General features: G+C 34.7%; 1 protein-coding gene across 1 annotated transcript in view; it reads right to left on the reverse strand.

The window, feature by feature from the left end:
• Positions 1-3,188: 3,188 nt before the first annotated feature.
• NUP107 (nucleoporin 107) overlaps positions 3,189-16,988 on the reverse strand; it is a 35,756-nt gene continuing 21,956 nt past the window's right edge. Inside the window, exons 15-28 of the mRNA XM_081129554.1 lie at positions 15,279-15,338; positions 14,515-14,660; positions 14,347-14,395; positions 11,175-11,244; positions 10,734-10,852; positions 9,742-9,780; positions 9,072-9,222; positions 8,654-8,766; positions 7,970-8,072; positions 7,341-7,501; positions 6,212-6,337; positions 5,276-5,389; positions 4,037-4,204; positions 3,189-3,715 (exon numbers count right to left, since the gene is read on the reverse strand). Of these exons, the coding sequence (XP_080985680.1) occupies positions 3,608-3,715; positions 4,037-4,204; positions 5,276-5,389; positions 6,212-6,337; positions 7,341-7,501; positions 7,970-8,072; positions 8,654-8,766; positions 9,072-9,222; positions 9,742-9,780; positions 10,734-10,852; positions 11,175-11,244; positions 14,347-14,395; positions 14,515-14,660; positions 15,279-15,338 (1,527 nt within the window). The 3' untranslated portion in view covers positions 3,189-3,607. The remainder of the gene's footprint in view (positions 3,716-4,036; positions 4,205-5,275; positions 5,390-6,211; positions 6,338-7,340; positions 7,502-7,969; positions 8,073-8,653; positions 8,767-9,071; positions 9,223-9,741; positions 9,781-10,733; positions 10,853-11,174; positions 11,245-14,346; positions 14,396-14,514; positions 14,661-15,278; positions 15,339-16,988) is intronic.

A 16,988-nucleotide genomic window follows, 5' to 3' on the forward strand; every position in this document is an offset into this window, starting at 1 on the left:
TTTTCCTTGATTCCTAAGTAGTCTGATTGAGAGTTTTAATTTACTCTTTGATGTAAGAATTACTCAAATATTGAGCTCCTGGTTTGTGCCAGGCACTGTATTTGGCACTTGGGAGATACCAGAAAGTAAAACCAATCCAGACCTTCTCTCGTAGAACTTAGTGAGAGAAGCCTGATACTAAACAATTATAAACAATAACAAATGAATGTTCTGAAGTAACAAAATATGGTCCTATGAATGTATAATGAGAAAACCCGTTCTAAACTTGGGAAGGGAGAGGTGGTCAAGGGCTTCCTCAAGAAATGACTCAAACTAACATTTGAGAATGAGTGTAAATTAATTAGACAAAGTTTAAGCCTACATTTTAATTAACCTATATTCATTGTCTCTTTGTGTTATATATTTGGACTGATAACCTTAGCATGGATGGTAAGTTATTGTTTTATCATCCCTCTATTTCTTATATTTGAAAATAGTTAAAATATGAACTCAAATTTGGTTTAAAAGTTAAAAGTACCCACAGCTAACCCATTTTAACACATTGAGTTCCATGCCCTTCTCTTGCCCTAAATAAATGGTTTATAAGAACCGGTGTGTTTCCCAGGAAAGTCCTCGGTGTCATCAGGCTAAAAATAATAATCTTTAAAGTCCACCTATTTGTCCTGTTCTTAGTGTAACTTTATTGTATGTTTCTAAGTTAACTACTAACAATATACATAACTTGACATCTTAAAAAATGCTTAAAATATCTAGTGGGTTCCAACTGCCTGTTGGGTTAGGGTTACTAATCCTGTCATTCAACGCCTCCCTCAGTCTGACCCCATCTTTGACATTCATCCAGTTTCCCACTGTTCCAGACCTGTACCTCACCAGGCTGCTTTAGTTGGTTAAGTAGCTTTCTTTACCTCCTTCACCAAAGCACAGGAGCCCTAGCCCTTACTCATCCTGAAATGTGACTATTATCTTACTCTCATCTTTACATGTTGAAAATAGAGGTTCATGGGTGTTACCTTGCAGCTAAAATGGGATGAGAGTAAGGTTCAAACCCAAACTTCTCTGGCTCCCTTTTCCTTCTTTTTTATTATGGAAAAGCGAAACTTGTGCAAAGTTAAAACAGTATGGTAAACCCTCTTGTACCCATCACCTGGTTTCACCAACTGCCATTCTTATTTCATATATACCCACTCCCCACCCTCCTGTTAATTTTTAAAAGGTAAATTTATAAATCTTAAACTGTATAAATTTTGACAAATGGATGCACCTATGTAACCTGCACCGTTGAGATATAGAACGTTTCCATCATCACACAAAATCCCCTAGAAAGTCCCTGCCCACCCCCGAGAGGAAGCCACTGTTCTTTTTTTCACCATCACTCTAGAACTTCATATAAACAGATCATACTGTATGTACTCTTTTTGTGTCTAAGTTCTTTTGTTGAGTAGATCAATTCTTTCCTTTTTATACTGCTGAGTAGTACTGTTTTGTATGAACATATCACAATTTGTTTAGCCATTCTCCTATTGACAGTATATGGTATAAAGTGGGGGTCAAGTTTATTTTCTGTATAGATGTTCTGTTGTCCTGTCACGATTTAACAAACTCCACCCAAACATTTTACTTAGAAAATTAAAAAATTTATAGAAAAGTTGAAAGACTAGAAAAAAATCTTTCTGTAGATTCACTAGTTAACATTTTGCCATATTTGCTTTGTCTTTGTAGGGTTTTATTTTATTTGTTTAGGGAGAGGAAGGTGGGAGGGGAGAGGGAGGGAGGGAGGGAGGGAGGGAGGGAGGGAGGGAGGGAGGGAGGGAGGGAGGGAGGGAGGGAGGGAAAGACTTGTTGTTCTACTTATTTATGCATCATTGGTTGATTCTTCTATGTGCCCTGAGCAGGGATTGTACCTGCAACCTTGGTGTATCAGGTGATGCTCTAACCAACTGAGCTACCTGGCCAGGGCTAAACTTTTATTTTAAAGCTAAACCATTTCAAAGTAAATGCAGACTTCATCACCTTTTATTTCTAACTATTTCAGCATGCACCTTTTAAGAATAAGAAGACTCTCCTACCCAGCCACAATATCATTATCACACCTAAGAAAATTAATATTAATCCAATCATCCCAGCTAATATACAATATATTTTCTTACTGGAATATGGATAGGAATTGTGTTAAACCTGAATATTAATTTGAGAAATGACATCTTTACCATGTTGAGTCTTCCAGTTAATGAACATGGTGTGTCTCTCCATTAATTTTACTCCACTTTGGTTTCTTTCATCAGTATTTTGTAGTTTTCAACATACAAGTCCTGTACATGTTTTGTTAGATTTACTCTTGCTTATCAGTTCACATGGCTTAACCTCATTTAAAAATGGATACATAGTAAGATATAAAAACTGAAGAGGTTTTGATAAGTATTTCATCTTTGGATCACTTTAGCTAGAATAAAAAAGAGGCCAAGTCCATTGTCTATACACCTCTTCCCAGTTGATGCCAGGACGACTGCTGTCTGATTTAGGTACAGGAGGAGTACCAATGCCCATCTCTGATTTAAGCCAGGATGGCTCAAACTTAAATATTTAGAAATCACCCATAGCTTATTATATTTAAAAATACAAATTCTTTGACCCCATTCCAGGCCTCCTGGACCAGACATCTCTAGAGGTGGCATCTATAAATACATATTTAACAAACTCCTCAGAAGATTCAGATGATTAGGCAGTTTGGGCAGTTACTAACCTAGACCATGTTTTCTATTAGACTGCCATTCTCTCTTCATTTCTTCCCATTTACAAATCCTACACTCTAGTCAATGTGGCATATTTGCCGATTAATAAGCATGCAGCACCATTTCTCAGCCTTGCTCAAACTGACTTCCTAATCTGTAGTGCATCACCCTTAACCCCAGCCCAAATGCTACTTCCTCAGAGGCCTTCGAGCTGGAAATAGTTTCTTCCTGCTCAGGTTGCTTGTATTTTCTAATGGCATTTATAATATATATTTATTGTATTTTCCGTACTAGGAGGGCTGGATTAGATTTTACTCATTTTGTATCCTCAAGTTATTCAGAGTTTACTGTGTGCCAGATCCCACACTAAATCTTTACATGCTCCACTTCAGTGGCAGGTTTGCTGAATTAAGAGTCAATAAACTAGAAATGTCTTCAAAATAAAGAAAACAAAGCTTAATCTTCTTAGCTGTAATATTTTAAAAATTTTATGAGAAATTACATACCTGGCTTAAATCTACTTTTCATCCTCTTCAAATTTTAAGATACCAGAGTACTTACAATCATAGGAAAAAATAGGATAATAGGAATTTTAATTTCTTATTACACATCAGAGAAACAATCTTGGAATTTGTAAGAAAAGAAAAATTTAATTTACATAATTTTATTAATAAACACAGGGAAATACTGATATAATACACTAAAATTTCAGTGTCACCATAATATTCTGAAAAGTACAAAATTCAAATGTCTAAATTAAAAAAAAAATGTCTCCCCATGATAATGCAAAAGAAAACCCCCAGTAATTACAAATATGTATATTTTACAAAACACTCCATTTATCATGGAAATTAGTGAGATTACAAAGAGTAGATAAATTATGACTGAATTTCATATCCTAATGGATCAAGTCCCTGGTCTAGGAGCATCAGAGAGGATTCTCTTAACTTCTGTAACAATTTCCTTAGTTCTTCCTTAGAAAATACCTGATTTTTAAAAAAGAGAAAAATGTTAAGAATGAGAACGAAGAGCAAGAACTTATAGTCACCTAATCAACCTGATTAGCTTAACATAAGAAGAAATTCCTTTTTAATATTTCTGTAGCTGGAGGCCAGTATGTTAGCCTGGTTAGGAATTTCAAAGCTATTTTTCTGTGATAGTTTTTAAACTTCTAACTGCTTAGGAATGTATACATATTTTGGGGGGAAAAAAGCACAATCATTAAAATGGGACTTTTACTTTAAAAAAATCTAAGTATAATTTACCAAATCACTAAAATTTAGAAGTGCAAATGCTCTAGAACTTACCAGATATAGTTTGTGGCGCTCGGAGGAGACCATATCTGCTAACTGCAGGCATTCCTGATATTGACCTGTACTATGCAATATGGTGTGAAGCAGAAAACACAGCATTGGCAGACAAAGCTTTCTCAGTAAAACCATTTGATGTGCTCTTTCATGATCTTCTTCAGCATCCTACAGACAGACATCAAATGGTCATAAAGTTGTTAAAATGACTACCTTTCAAGCATCCTGTGCAGATCTCTTCCAGGTAGAAGCAACCTTTTTATTTCCTAAACTCAAAGAATACTGAATTTGTGTGTTTCTTATGGTATTTAGTATTTTTGTAACTGGTTCTCAATCCAGCCTACACATTAAAGCTCTCTAGGTAATTAAAAAAAAAAGCTTAACCTTACCTTAGACTAATTAAACCACAAACTCTGGGGGTAGTACCCAGTATTTTTCTTCTTTTAATATGTTTTTATTGATTTTCTTTAGAGAGGGAGGAAGGGAAAGGTGGAGAGAGACAAACATCGACTGGCTGCCTTCTGTACACCCCCACCAGGGATCCAGGCCCAAACCTGGGCATGTGTCCTGACCAGGAATCAAACCAGCGACCTCTTGGTGCATGGGACGATGCTCAACCAACTGAGCCATACCGGCCAGGGCTGAACCCAGTATTTTTTAAAAGTTTCCTAGGTCATTTAAATGGACAGCTCAGATGTGAGAGCCACTGCTTTACATATGTCTTATACTACTAAAACTTATCCTCATATCCCTAAACTGAGCTGAATACATGTATAATTAAAAATTTAGGTTCATGCCCTGGCTGGGTAGCTCAGCTGATTGGAGAATAGTCCCAATATGCCAAAATTGCGGGTTCAATCCCCAGTCAGGGCACATACAAGAATCAACCAATGAATGTGTAAATAAGTGGAACAACAAATTGATGTTTCTCTCCTACTCTCTCCCATTCCCCTCTCTTGAAAATCAATAAATTAAAAAAAAAAATTAGGTCTCAGAATTTAAAAAATTAGACTTTCAGATCCTGAGTGAACATATTAAATCTGAAGAAATAGTTTACGCAAGAGTCGAATATTCCCATTCCCTAGCTAGTATTTTCAGTTTAGGCTTAAATTATGGGATGTTTAGTTATAATTACAAAAGTTATATAAGAACTATAGATACTCCTATTCAGAGATAAAACAACAACAAAAAAAGGACTTGTTTTTTGCTTTTAGCTATAAACAAATACATACAGCTTACCTCTCTAACATCCACCATCCAGCCTCCATCAACAAACAACAAGACATTATACATTTTCTCTTTCACATCAGCAGTTAGGGCATCTAAATGCCCTTTCCAAATACCATAATCCATCTGCAAAACAAACACAGACAAATATAGCATGGAAGAAAACCACTAAATAATGTATTTGTAAAGTACAGACAGGAATATATATATATATAGAACATCATTCTAAAGCAGCGATTTTCAACCTTTTTCATCTTGTGGCACATATAAACCAATTACTAAAATTCTGCAGCACACCAAAAAATACATTTTTTGCCAATCTGTCAAAAAATAAATATAATTTTGATTGATTTACAAAAAGAAAAAGTTCCTACCCTCGTTGCTCTAAAGTGACTTTTAAAAAAATCAGGTGCCTATACTTGTATATAAGAATTTCTGGTACCAAGAATTAACCGATCAGATGCAACCTTATTATGCGACATGACCAATAAGATGCAACTCTATTATATGACCTATGCATTTATGGTTCAAAACAGAGCATTTGCTTCAGATGGCTATTGTTGTGTTGGCTGTTGTTTTTAATAACCTAAGGGAAAAGAGGTCAGTACCCCTTACTATTGTTATTCTCCTGCTGATATTCTTTTTAAAGTGTTGACATTCAGTTAGCAAAATATAAAAATAAACATCAACTGATTGCAGTTAAATAAAATGTTGAAACAATAGCTTTATAAATGAACACTACTGTCACCTGAAGGCATGTTTCAGGCCTGGTTAATTATCTACAGAAAAATAACTAAACAGAAACCTTTCTTTTTCCCTTCAAAGTAGAACATTAACAGCAAGACCACCTGCTATAATAGGAGTACAGCTGTTGAAAAATGACCTCTTTAAATATATGGCATGTATTGTGAAGATGAAAAACACAGGTTTCATCTATATTCAACTTACTTCATATTTCTTTTCTTTGTGTTCATGAGCCACTTTCTCAGTAAAAGTTGGTTGAGGTATCAAACTAGGTTTTTGTGGAGCTGAATTCATATGCTTAAACCACTCATTAAAGGTTTCATGGGCTTCCTAAAATATGAAATAAAATAGAAAAATACAAAAAAGAAATAAAACTTTTCACATATGTTCAACAGTTTTTCAAATTTGTTTCTTTTTTTTTAACCAAAGAATCTTTATTTTATTATTATTATTTTTTTGTTAATCTTCACTTGATATTTTTTCCATTAATTTTTTGGAGTGGAAGGTGAGAGAGGAAGAGGGGGAAGAGAGAGAGAAAGAAACATTGGCGTGAGAGATACACATCAATTGGTTGCCTCCTGTACACATCCTGACCAGGGCCGGAGAAAGAACCTACAACCCAGGTGCATGCCCTTGACCAGGAATTGAACCTGTGACCCTACGGTGCATGAGCCGACGTTCTAACCACTGAAACGTACCAGCCAGAGCTCAAATTTGGTTCTTAGAAATAATTTTGGAGCATCAAGAAATGAAACTTTAATATTTAGCTTTCATGCAAATAAAATTATTGTGAATAAATGTTTTGTCAAGTGACAAAACACATTTATCACTCTGTAATGTTATTACTCTGTGATATACACATATTTACTTGTCCTTTTGATTGGTCTATTAGTTTCTAGAAGGCCAGAAAGCCATCTAGACTTAGCCTTAGGACCAAGCACACTGTAATCACGTCACTATTTGTTGAATGGATTTTGAATGAGTATGCTGTTATTTTAGTTATAAAAACAGAGAATGTATTGCTTTTTTCAATTATTGCCAAAAGCAGAAATATTAAAGTCGAGACAAGCATTCAAAGAATCTTAAAAAAAGTCTCAGACATCACATATACTATCTGCCATGTGAGATGTTCTTGGTTGGTTAGCATTAACTAGAGGCTCAAGCTAATGAAGATGAGGTCCTGATTTAAGTACCCTTGTGGATCAGTCAATACCAGTCTCAAAAGAGATAAGATAATGAGCCAATCACCACTTCTGGAAACAGTTCAAAGTCAGAGTTAATTAGAAAAATCCTCATCAAGAGAGGCACATTGTTGTCTTTTTTAGGAACTCACCAAATAAGCTCTAATGCACAAATATTCTCTGATAGCATTATCATCTTCAGGAGGAAGTGGACTTTCCATTCCTTGTTCTTCCCACTGATTATAGATTTCTGCTATAGAATCCTGAGGAATTTTCACAAATACTTCTTTTGCAGCTTCATGCTTTTTTGATGCTGTGAAAAAGATATAGAAATTTTCAATATATGTAAGTTTCTGTGTAATGTTTCTAATGCAGTCTAATCATTGGTTTGCAATGTTCACAGTGAGCTGTAACCATTTCAGGTCCCAACATACTTCTTAAAGGTCTGGGTGACCTTTCTACCTAATGGCTGGGCCTTTTCCTTACTTCAATGATATAGTCACAAAAGGATTCATTAAATGCAGTTACTTTTACATACTTCTGTCTTAAAAAAAAGAATTACACTTTTCAAAGCTTTGAGATTATATGCAAAATTGAGTAGGACATGAAAATTCACTGTAAATGTATTTTGTTTCATAACACGAGGTTGGATTAGGAGTGGCTGCATTGTACCCTCCCTTACTGGAAGGGTTAGAAAAGCAAACAAAAAAACCCCCTCAAAGTTCAAGAATATATGGATTTGAACAAAAACTTTTAAAAAGAATATAAAAATACAGCATACCCAAGAACTTTCTCATTATTGCATTGCCTTGTTTTAATGCTTCCGCCCTCTGTGCTGGGTCAAATACCAACCAGTCAATTACATCGATTTTTAAACGGTCCTCCTATTCATTTAATTGAAAAAAACAAACAAAAACAAACATCAATTTTATTCTTTTCTAAGATATTCTGTAAATTAGTAAAATTAACTTATACCTGCACTTCAGTGAACATCATTTTCCCTCCAGTTATACAAAACTATGAAAGAACCTAGCTTTCCTTAGTTTATTTTCATGCTTAATAGCTTTCTACTAAATTACAGAAAAGCTTACTGGACTGTGAATCTGGAGTTATATATTCTATGCCCCAGCAATTACCATTGATTCCTTTAAATACTACTCTAAAATATATTTTCTTTCCTAGATAAAACTCATTCCTTTCTGAAAATAGGAAAAACGATTTATCAAGTATCTAAGAGTAATCTGATGAGCAAAAATCCAATGCTCAGATTTTTTCTATTAAATAAGCTTCCTTTAACATACTACTATAAACAAACCCTAACATAAGACTTTGTTTGCTCCTAATTTTTATAAATTTAAAAGGTTTGGCTGACAAAGCTAAATTCTTAAAAGCAGCAGCAGCAGCAGCCAGAGTATTTTAAGGTAGAAGTTCACCAAAGCACACTTCCTTTCCCCCCTCAGATTACCTCAGTAGTGCCAGTATCTAGGGCTGGGGCCAGGTCATGATGACTGAATTCACCATTATCTTTCTTCCGAATGTTCTCAACTACAGTTTTTGTTATAGTAGCAATATCCAAATCTAAAGAATTTTTTGAAGAAACAAAAGCAAGAATTAATTGTTCACACTAATATTCTCTAAATAGTCACAATAATTTGGTAAATTTGGGACAATTTTTAAAAAATGTAACATAAAATATGAACATTATTTTTAAAATACCAAAATTAAAAGATATTTTATACATGAGTTACAGTATATTTTATTCCTAAAACAGAATTTCATTGAAATTCTCTCAAGAGAAGATTTAAAACTAGAAGGATGTTACTGAAGCCAAAATGATAATTTGCCTACAAAGCCCAATAGATGAAGTTCTCGATCATTTTTACCTGCTTCTTTAGCCAGCTCCAAGCAATGGTGGCGCTGTTCAAATTCTGTAACACCTTCCAAAAATAATGCATACTGGGCAACAGCTAGGTCTTGAGGTAAATGACAGGTATAAAATGCTACAAGATTTGTATGCTTCTCATTTACTAAAAGCTAAAAAAATAGAAAAAGATCAAAGTATGTCAATAAAACAAGTTCTAGGATCAGTGGTACTTTTTAAAAAGTACAGTTCAAAATTTCAAACATATTTAGGAGAAATTAATAGATTTGTGCTTATAAACTGAATAATTTTAAACTCTAAAAGAACAAACTTAAAATTAAAAGATCTCTTATGGATTCTGATGAATTTCCTGCCACTGCATATTAAAATATTATCATTCTTGCCCGGCTGGGCATGGTTCAGCAGTTCAGCATCGACCTAGTATCCAGGAGATCGCGGTTCAATTCCCAGTCAGGGCACATGCTTGGGTTGCGGGCTCGATCCCCAGAAAGGGATGTACAGGGGGCAGCTGGTCAACGAAGACTCTCTCATCATTGATGTTTCTATCTCTCTCTCCCCCTCTCCCTTCCTCTCTCTGAAGTCAATAAAGATATATTAAAAAAATAAAATATCATTCTTTCACATTAAAACAGTAACAAAAAAGAATCATATTGTGGATTCATAAAGTTTACCTGTATGTATGTCTTTAAAACCTCGATGGAAACTTCTTCCTTCATAGGAAAAAAAGAGATAATTCAATTATAAACACAGCTGCCCATGTGTGCCAGCAATATATCTACAGTGGGACCTCGGTTTTCGAACATCTCTGTTGACGAACGTTTCGGTTTACGAAGGCCGTAAACCTGGAAATTCTTCAGTTTTTGAACATGCCTCGGAAGTCGAACACGCCACATGGCTTTTGCCGAGTGCAAGATCCTGAGGCCTAGCTGTTCACTGTTGATCCCTCGGTTTTCTAACGTTTCAGAACTCGAACGGTCTTCTGGAACAGATTACATTCGAAAACAGAGGTACCACTGTAATAATAACTCTGCTATTAAATGACTTAATATTTAACACTGAGAAATAACTGTATGCTAGGCTAAGTGCTTAGCAAAGTTCATGTAGTGCCTGATTTAACCATACCATATTCTTTGTGGGTAGTTATTATTGTTCACATTTTATAGAGGAAGAAACTAACACCTATGGAGGTTTATTTACCTAGAATTACAAAACTAGAAGCTGCTAGGTAAGGCTGTGAACCCAGGATGCTTACTCCAAAACCCAAGCTTTTAACTACTGTATCATTCTGCCTTCTACATGTACTCTATCTAACCAATGTTATTAATCATTTAGGAAAAGAGAAAAAGAGAAAACAAAAGTTTACAATCTCACATAGAACTTCGTTTGGTTCAGTTAGCTTAGCTGGCTGATTCAGAGTTGGGTACTAATGAGGATTAAAGTTACACATTTAACAGAAAACAGATGAACATTCTGCAGCCACAGATTAGAGCCCACAGATGGGTCCCCCACAGTGAGTTATCATTGAGAGACCATATGAGACTGTATAGAAGACTTCTGCACCCCTATCACCACTTCTAGAAAACAACAAAAAAGTAGTATTTTCCTGATGATAGGTATAAAGCATCAGCTTTGCAGAGAAGGGTAAATGGTCCATTTTATTTACTTTGGTCTGTAGTCCCAGCGTGCGAAAAAACAAAATGAGATGAGTCATGAAGCGAAGGAGATGTCCAGGTAGATTATTTCTGCTTTTGGAAAGCCATTTGCTAAACTCATCCATCAAACCTACAAGTCATCAAAGCAAAGATTCAACAACAGGGATAAAAAACAAAAGAAGCTAAATAAACATTACCAAGAACATTTACCACATCCCTCTAGTGCTTTGAAGTTGCTATCTCATTGTTAATAACCATCACATAATACAGACTGGGTGAAATTCAAACTTTACCTTATAACAATTAAATAAAAAGTTGCATTCAAGTAGGCTGACATTTATACAGATTAAAAGATGTGGTAAGTCATATGCACTGCTTTGACAACTTTTTACAAAATTACTGTAAGAAAACAAGGAACTCATACAAAGTAAAATAAAATTATAAAATCTTACCATCAATGTCTCCCAGGATAAGGAATTTTTGAACTATATGATAATGTTCTTGATTCTCTTCCAAAACTCTCTGAAAAAAATTTTTACATTTTCCATAAATCTTCTAGTGGTCATTCTGGAGTATGTACTCATTGGTAAACAACAAATGTCAAACTTTTGAAGAAACATCCACAATGAAAAAGTTGGAAAAGAAGGATCTTAGGAAAGCAAAACAAAATAAAATATGGGAAGGATACTGCTTTTGGAATATACTTGAGACTTACAAATCCAATATTGAACAGTATCTTTGAAAGCCGAGAACTGTGATAAAACAATTTAATCTCTGTGAATGTTATTAAACTTTTATTTTTTATATTTTACTACTCTTTCCTTGACACTCCATGGTGGGCCAGAAAGGAAGGGCACTGTAACCTAAGCAAGATATATTACAAAGATTTCTACTGACATGAACAGTTCCTGAAAGCATTCTTTGGGTACTCTCTTCTGTACATGGCACCAAGAGTAAGAAAAAAACCATCAAAGCAGTGATTAGGCACAAAGTAGAAAAAACCATTTACAAGAAACCTACAGCTCCATTTCTTGCAGGAAATAGTTTATTTTTTGTCAAATATTAAAATTTTTATTTAAATGTCTAAATTTTCTTCCAGTGCTTATTCTTTGACATTTGAACCTTTGCTTCATCTAGAACTTATTTTAATACATAGCATGAGGTAGGATTTAGCTTTGTTTTCTTTCTGGATGGAAAGTCAATTATGCCCATTCTGTGTATCCAAATAAACCATCCCCTTCCCTCTAATATGAAAGGTCACCTCTGTCATCTGTTAAGTTCTCATCTATACTTGGATCTCATAGGAACTGTTGTATTCCACTGATCTATTTATTCTTGTGCCAATTCCATACTGTTTTGCTGTATCTCTATATTAAGTTTTATTATGAAGACAACTATCCCATAACTATTATTCTTTCCAAATTTTCTTCTTTTTCTTATGTTTCTAATTGGAAAATTTCTGTCTGAAAATAACCCCCTAAAGCACTAGGTTTCTATGTTAATTTTAGAATGAATGACATTTATATTAAGTCTTCTCATCCAGGAACGTGGTATATCTATTTATTCATGTTTTTCTTTTTTTAAGTTAATCTTCACCTGGGGATATTTTTCCATTAATTTTTTTAGAGAGAGTGGAAAGGAGAAAGGAAGTGGGAGAAAGGGGGAGAGGGGGAAAGAGGGTGAGGGTGAGAGAGAGAGGGAAACACTGAAGTGAGAGAAACACATTCATCAGTTGCCTCCCACATGTGCCTGGGGCCAGGGATTGAACCTGCAACCCAGGTATGTGCCCTTGACCAGGAATTGAACCCGAGACCCTTCGGGTGTACAGGCCGAAGCTCCAACCACTGAGCACACTGACCAGGGCCATGGTTTCATTTTTAAAAAAGTATTTTATTGATTGATTTTAGAAGGGAGGGAGGGGAGAGAGAAGACAGAGAGAGAGAGAGAGAAAGAGATCGGGAGAGAGGGAGACTGTTTGTTGTTCCACTTATTTATGCATTCATTGGTTGCTTCTTACATGTGCTTTGACTGGGGATCGAATCGCAACTTTGGCATATGGGGACGACGCTCTAACCCACTCAGTTACCTGGCCAGGGCCATCATGTTTTTCAATAAGATTCTATAGTTGACTTTAGGAAGGCTCTCAAACCTTTGGTTAATTTTTATTCCTAGGTATCTTATAGTTTTGGTCAATAATTTAAGTGGGACTTTTGGGGAAGGCTATATCCTTTTCTAACTAGTTGTAATAAGTACAGAAAGGCAATGATTTTTTGTAACTTTTTCTTAAATTTAATTAACAAATTCTTACCTTATTAATTCTAGTAACTTATGGAATTTTGAGTTTCTAGGTTTACACTTTTATCATATGAAAATGTTCCCTCCTTTCTAATATTTATATCTATTCCTTGGCTTTCCTGTTTTATTTTCATTAGCTGCAATCTCCAAAATAATAAACTGGAAATAAACCCTTGACAGAAAAAGTATTAATTTCCTTACTATATAAAGAGCTTATTATACAATACAGAAAAGATAAAGCCTACTAGAAAAATGTAAATAGTAAAAGATCTGAACAGGAAATTCACAGATGGTCAATAAACATAAGAAAACTTGCTCAGCCTTATGAATACACAGAAAAACGTGAGTAGAACAGTGCACTCTTATGTTCCACCCAATCTGATGGGTTGGCAAAAAATAAAAAGGGTGATATCTGGGACCAGTGAGGATGCAGGGAAATGGACACATTAATATATTACTTTTGGGAGTATGAATTAATTGCTATGACCAGTTAATTAACTTAATATACATGTACCCTTTAACCAGCAACTCTGCTTTCAGGAAACCTATCCTAAAGAAACAGGACTAGTATACTCATTACAGTGCTAGAAACAACCTAAACAACCAAAAGCGGGATGATTCAAAAATTATCATTCTACAGAACATTATGTACCCATTAAAAAGAATAAGCTAGGTTGTTAAATCTATATCCACTAACTTGGACTATCATAAAAAAAAAAAAAAAAAGTTGAAGTTGGAGAATAATGTATATGTAGTATGAGAAAAACAACAAAACTCAAAATTGTACAGCAGAATACCTATATTATTTCTACAAATTTGTAAGAGCATGGAGAAAGATATGGAAGGATACATTCAATATGTTTTACCATCTCAGGGGAATGAGACTGACCATAAAGGTGTTGAAAGAAAATTATAAAAGTTTTATTATTGGATTACTTTGTTCCAAGGACATATGCTATTACTTTGGTCATTTAAAAATTTTTAAAGAATATTACTTTAAAATATTAGATTCTTTTGAGATCTAGAAAAAGTCTTATTATTTTCCATGTGTTTTTATTTTTCAAAAGGAAAGGGATAAATTAGCTTACATGCATACCATAATTCAGGTGAGACCAATCCTAAACCAAAGAAACAGAAAGGATGTATTACTTAAATATGTAATTAGTTTTTTTTCCTTTAAAAAAAGTCCCTCTTTGGATAAGAGGTGAGGAAAAGAAGGGAGAAGATAACAAGGTTTCACATATGTTTTTGCCTCCCAGCTACAGTGCACAACAGCATAACACTTACTGTTTCCTATTCCAGTTATTGTAAAACATACATAATATTTACCTTTTTATCAGTAGCTTGAAGTTCTTCAAAAACCTTTTCTAAGTTCCAACTTCAAAAGAAAGAACAGGAAAGGAATAAAGTAATATTAATAATATGAACGAGGGATAAAAAATAAAACTTCAGAGTATATTAAAAATCACCATGACTAAAACAAACCAGCAAACTCACTTTGCTTCCAAATATTCTCTAGGGAGTTCTTCAGTTTCATCCAGAGTTATTACCGATGACCGGATCTCCTGTTCCACCAGACTGTCCACCATCACCCGAAAGTAGGCCCATACTGTGTCTTCCCAGGTGTCACAGACAGGAAGAAGCTTTTTCCCCAACCCAAAACAAACATATAGACATAGTCAACAAAAAAGAAAGGGAAAGCAGTTACATCCATTGATATGGACTATCACAAAATATTGTGGATTGTAATGTAAAATATCATATCAAACAACCTACCTACTCCCTGCCAAACCACATCTAAGTTTGAACTAGGATTTTTTCCTATACTGAGTTCACAATAGCATCAAGTTTCCATGCTGCTCTATGATGGGATTTTAATATACCTCAACACAGCTGTAAAATGTAGGGGGTAATGGGGTCACATATAGGATTGTTAGACATTCCAAACAGTCACTGTGCCTCAGTGGCTCACTTCTGCATAAAGCTATGCATACTATAAATCATCAATAAGTGTATGTTGTAATTAAATTTATAATTCTTAGAAACTGAAGTCTGATTTCATGTATTAAAGCATCATTTAGTGGATGGAATACATATTAAGCAGCTCAAGTCATCATTCTATTTCATGATTATCTTTATCACTGCTACTCTTAAAAAGTAGCTTCTGTTTATAAGATTATTATATACAATTAGAAAATATTTTTATGTATCTGATTTCATTCCACAGGAAAAATAAAGAATTATTAAAATAGGCTGCATACCTGCTTGAGATTCCCACTTAAAGCAGCATAAATTGCTCTCTCATATCTATTAAAAAGCTCCTGAAATACAAAAAATATAAATGAATTTGGAAAATTGTTTCTTAGTATGTCAACTTCTTTCATAGTCTAGAATTCTAAAATGTTTTCTAAACTGAACTTATTTATTTGATAGTTGCTAAACTTTAGTGAAAGATCTAGTGGGGTAATAAGAGGAAGGAGCCATCTGATATAGTCAATGCTGAAATCTTTAGGAAAAGTAAGACATCTAAACTTCAAATACAGGGTAAAAACAGATCCAAGTCTAATAGAGTCTTTATTTATAATAGCCCAATTTTATTCCAGATAGAATTTGTATAAGTGTTTTCAGCTAGAAAGTTTCTAAATATTCAATACTACCTGATACTAACCTAAAAACATTAAAACAAAGCACTTGGAGCCCATTAGGCATCAGTTTTGCATCAAATTCCTAAACAGAATTAATTACATTCATCAAATGATTCCACTTTACTTCCAGAATATATTAATGGTACTTCCGGTTTTCTTATTATCCACACAAGAGACTTCAGAGACTCTCACTACCTGAGTCCTCCTCTGCCTTGCGTCTCCAATTACTTGTCCTGACCATTCCTGCTCCCTTCCTTTCCACTCTCAATATTATTCTAGGATAGGTCCTTCTTACTTAGTGTCTGAATAATTCTGACAGGCTCCTAACTAGTTTCTTGCCCTTTAGTCCATTCAATTTTAAGTCTACTTTCTACTGTCAGGTTAATCTTAAAACACTGCTATCATGTGCCCTCAAGGTTTCACAATGGTTTGTCACTATCTATGATTAAAAAAACCTTCTTGAAGGCAGGGGTAGGGGGTAGGTGAGAGAATAACCTAAGAACTTATATGCATATATGCATAACCCACGGACACAGACAATAGTGTGGTCAAGGCCTGGAGGGGGGGTTGCAGGGTGGAGGGGATCAATAAGGGAAAAAAGGGGACATATGTAATACTTCCAACACTAAAGAGAAATTTTTAAAAAAAGGCAAAAAACAAACAAAAAAAACCCTCATTCCTTAGAGCAGCACTTGAGGACCACCACTGCCTGTTCTTAATTCACCCCTTTCATTATCTTTCCATGACAGTCAGTTCTGCTACAATGCTTGTTTTGAAAATATGAATTTGTTCCAATGCAACTGATATAAAGGAACATATTGCAAATTTCCCATCTGCTTATGCACAATTTCATCACCAAGAAAGACTACATGAATGCAGAAAACTATACCCAGCTGAACCGGCCACTTAGACATGTACCTCAGCTCGCCAGGTGTGATATAAGCTAAACCGACACACATCGAGTGTTACAATTTTGTTTTATTTCAGATAACCACCTTTTACCACTTCGCAGTAACTCTTAAGCTGGACTCCCCTGATACCCAATTCCACAAGCAAACTTCAGGTGTCTTTCAATGTAAAGTGTCACATTTATTGTAGTATTTAGGTATTTCCTAACCATTTAACAGTGTGAAACTGTGCTGTTTCTATTAAGTTTTTATCCTTTTATGTATCACCGATGGTTTTTGAGTATTGTGCTCTTCACTCCTTTCCCCCCAAAAGACCTGTGGGTTTCTGTACAATTTTGCATGCTGCAGTGATTTTTAGGAATGCATAAGTCGCATAAAAATCTATGCATCCAACCTAGAATTCCTTATTTTTATGCCC

The sequence above is a fragment of the Miniopterus schreibersii genome, assembly GCF_964146895.1.
Source record: "Miniopterus schreibersii genome assembly, chromosome: 2".
Taxonomy (NCBI): Eukaryota; Metazoa; Chordata; class Mammalia; order Chiroptera; family Miniopteridae; genus Miniopterus; species Miniopterus schreibersii.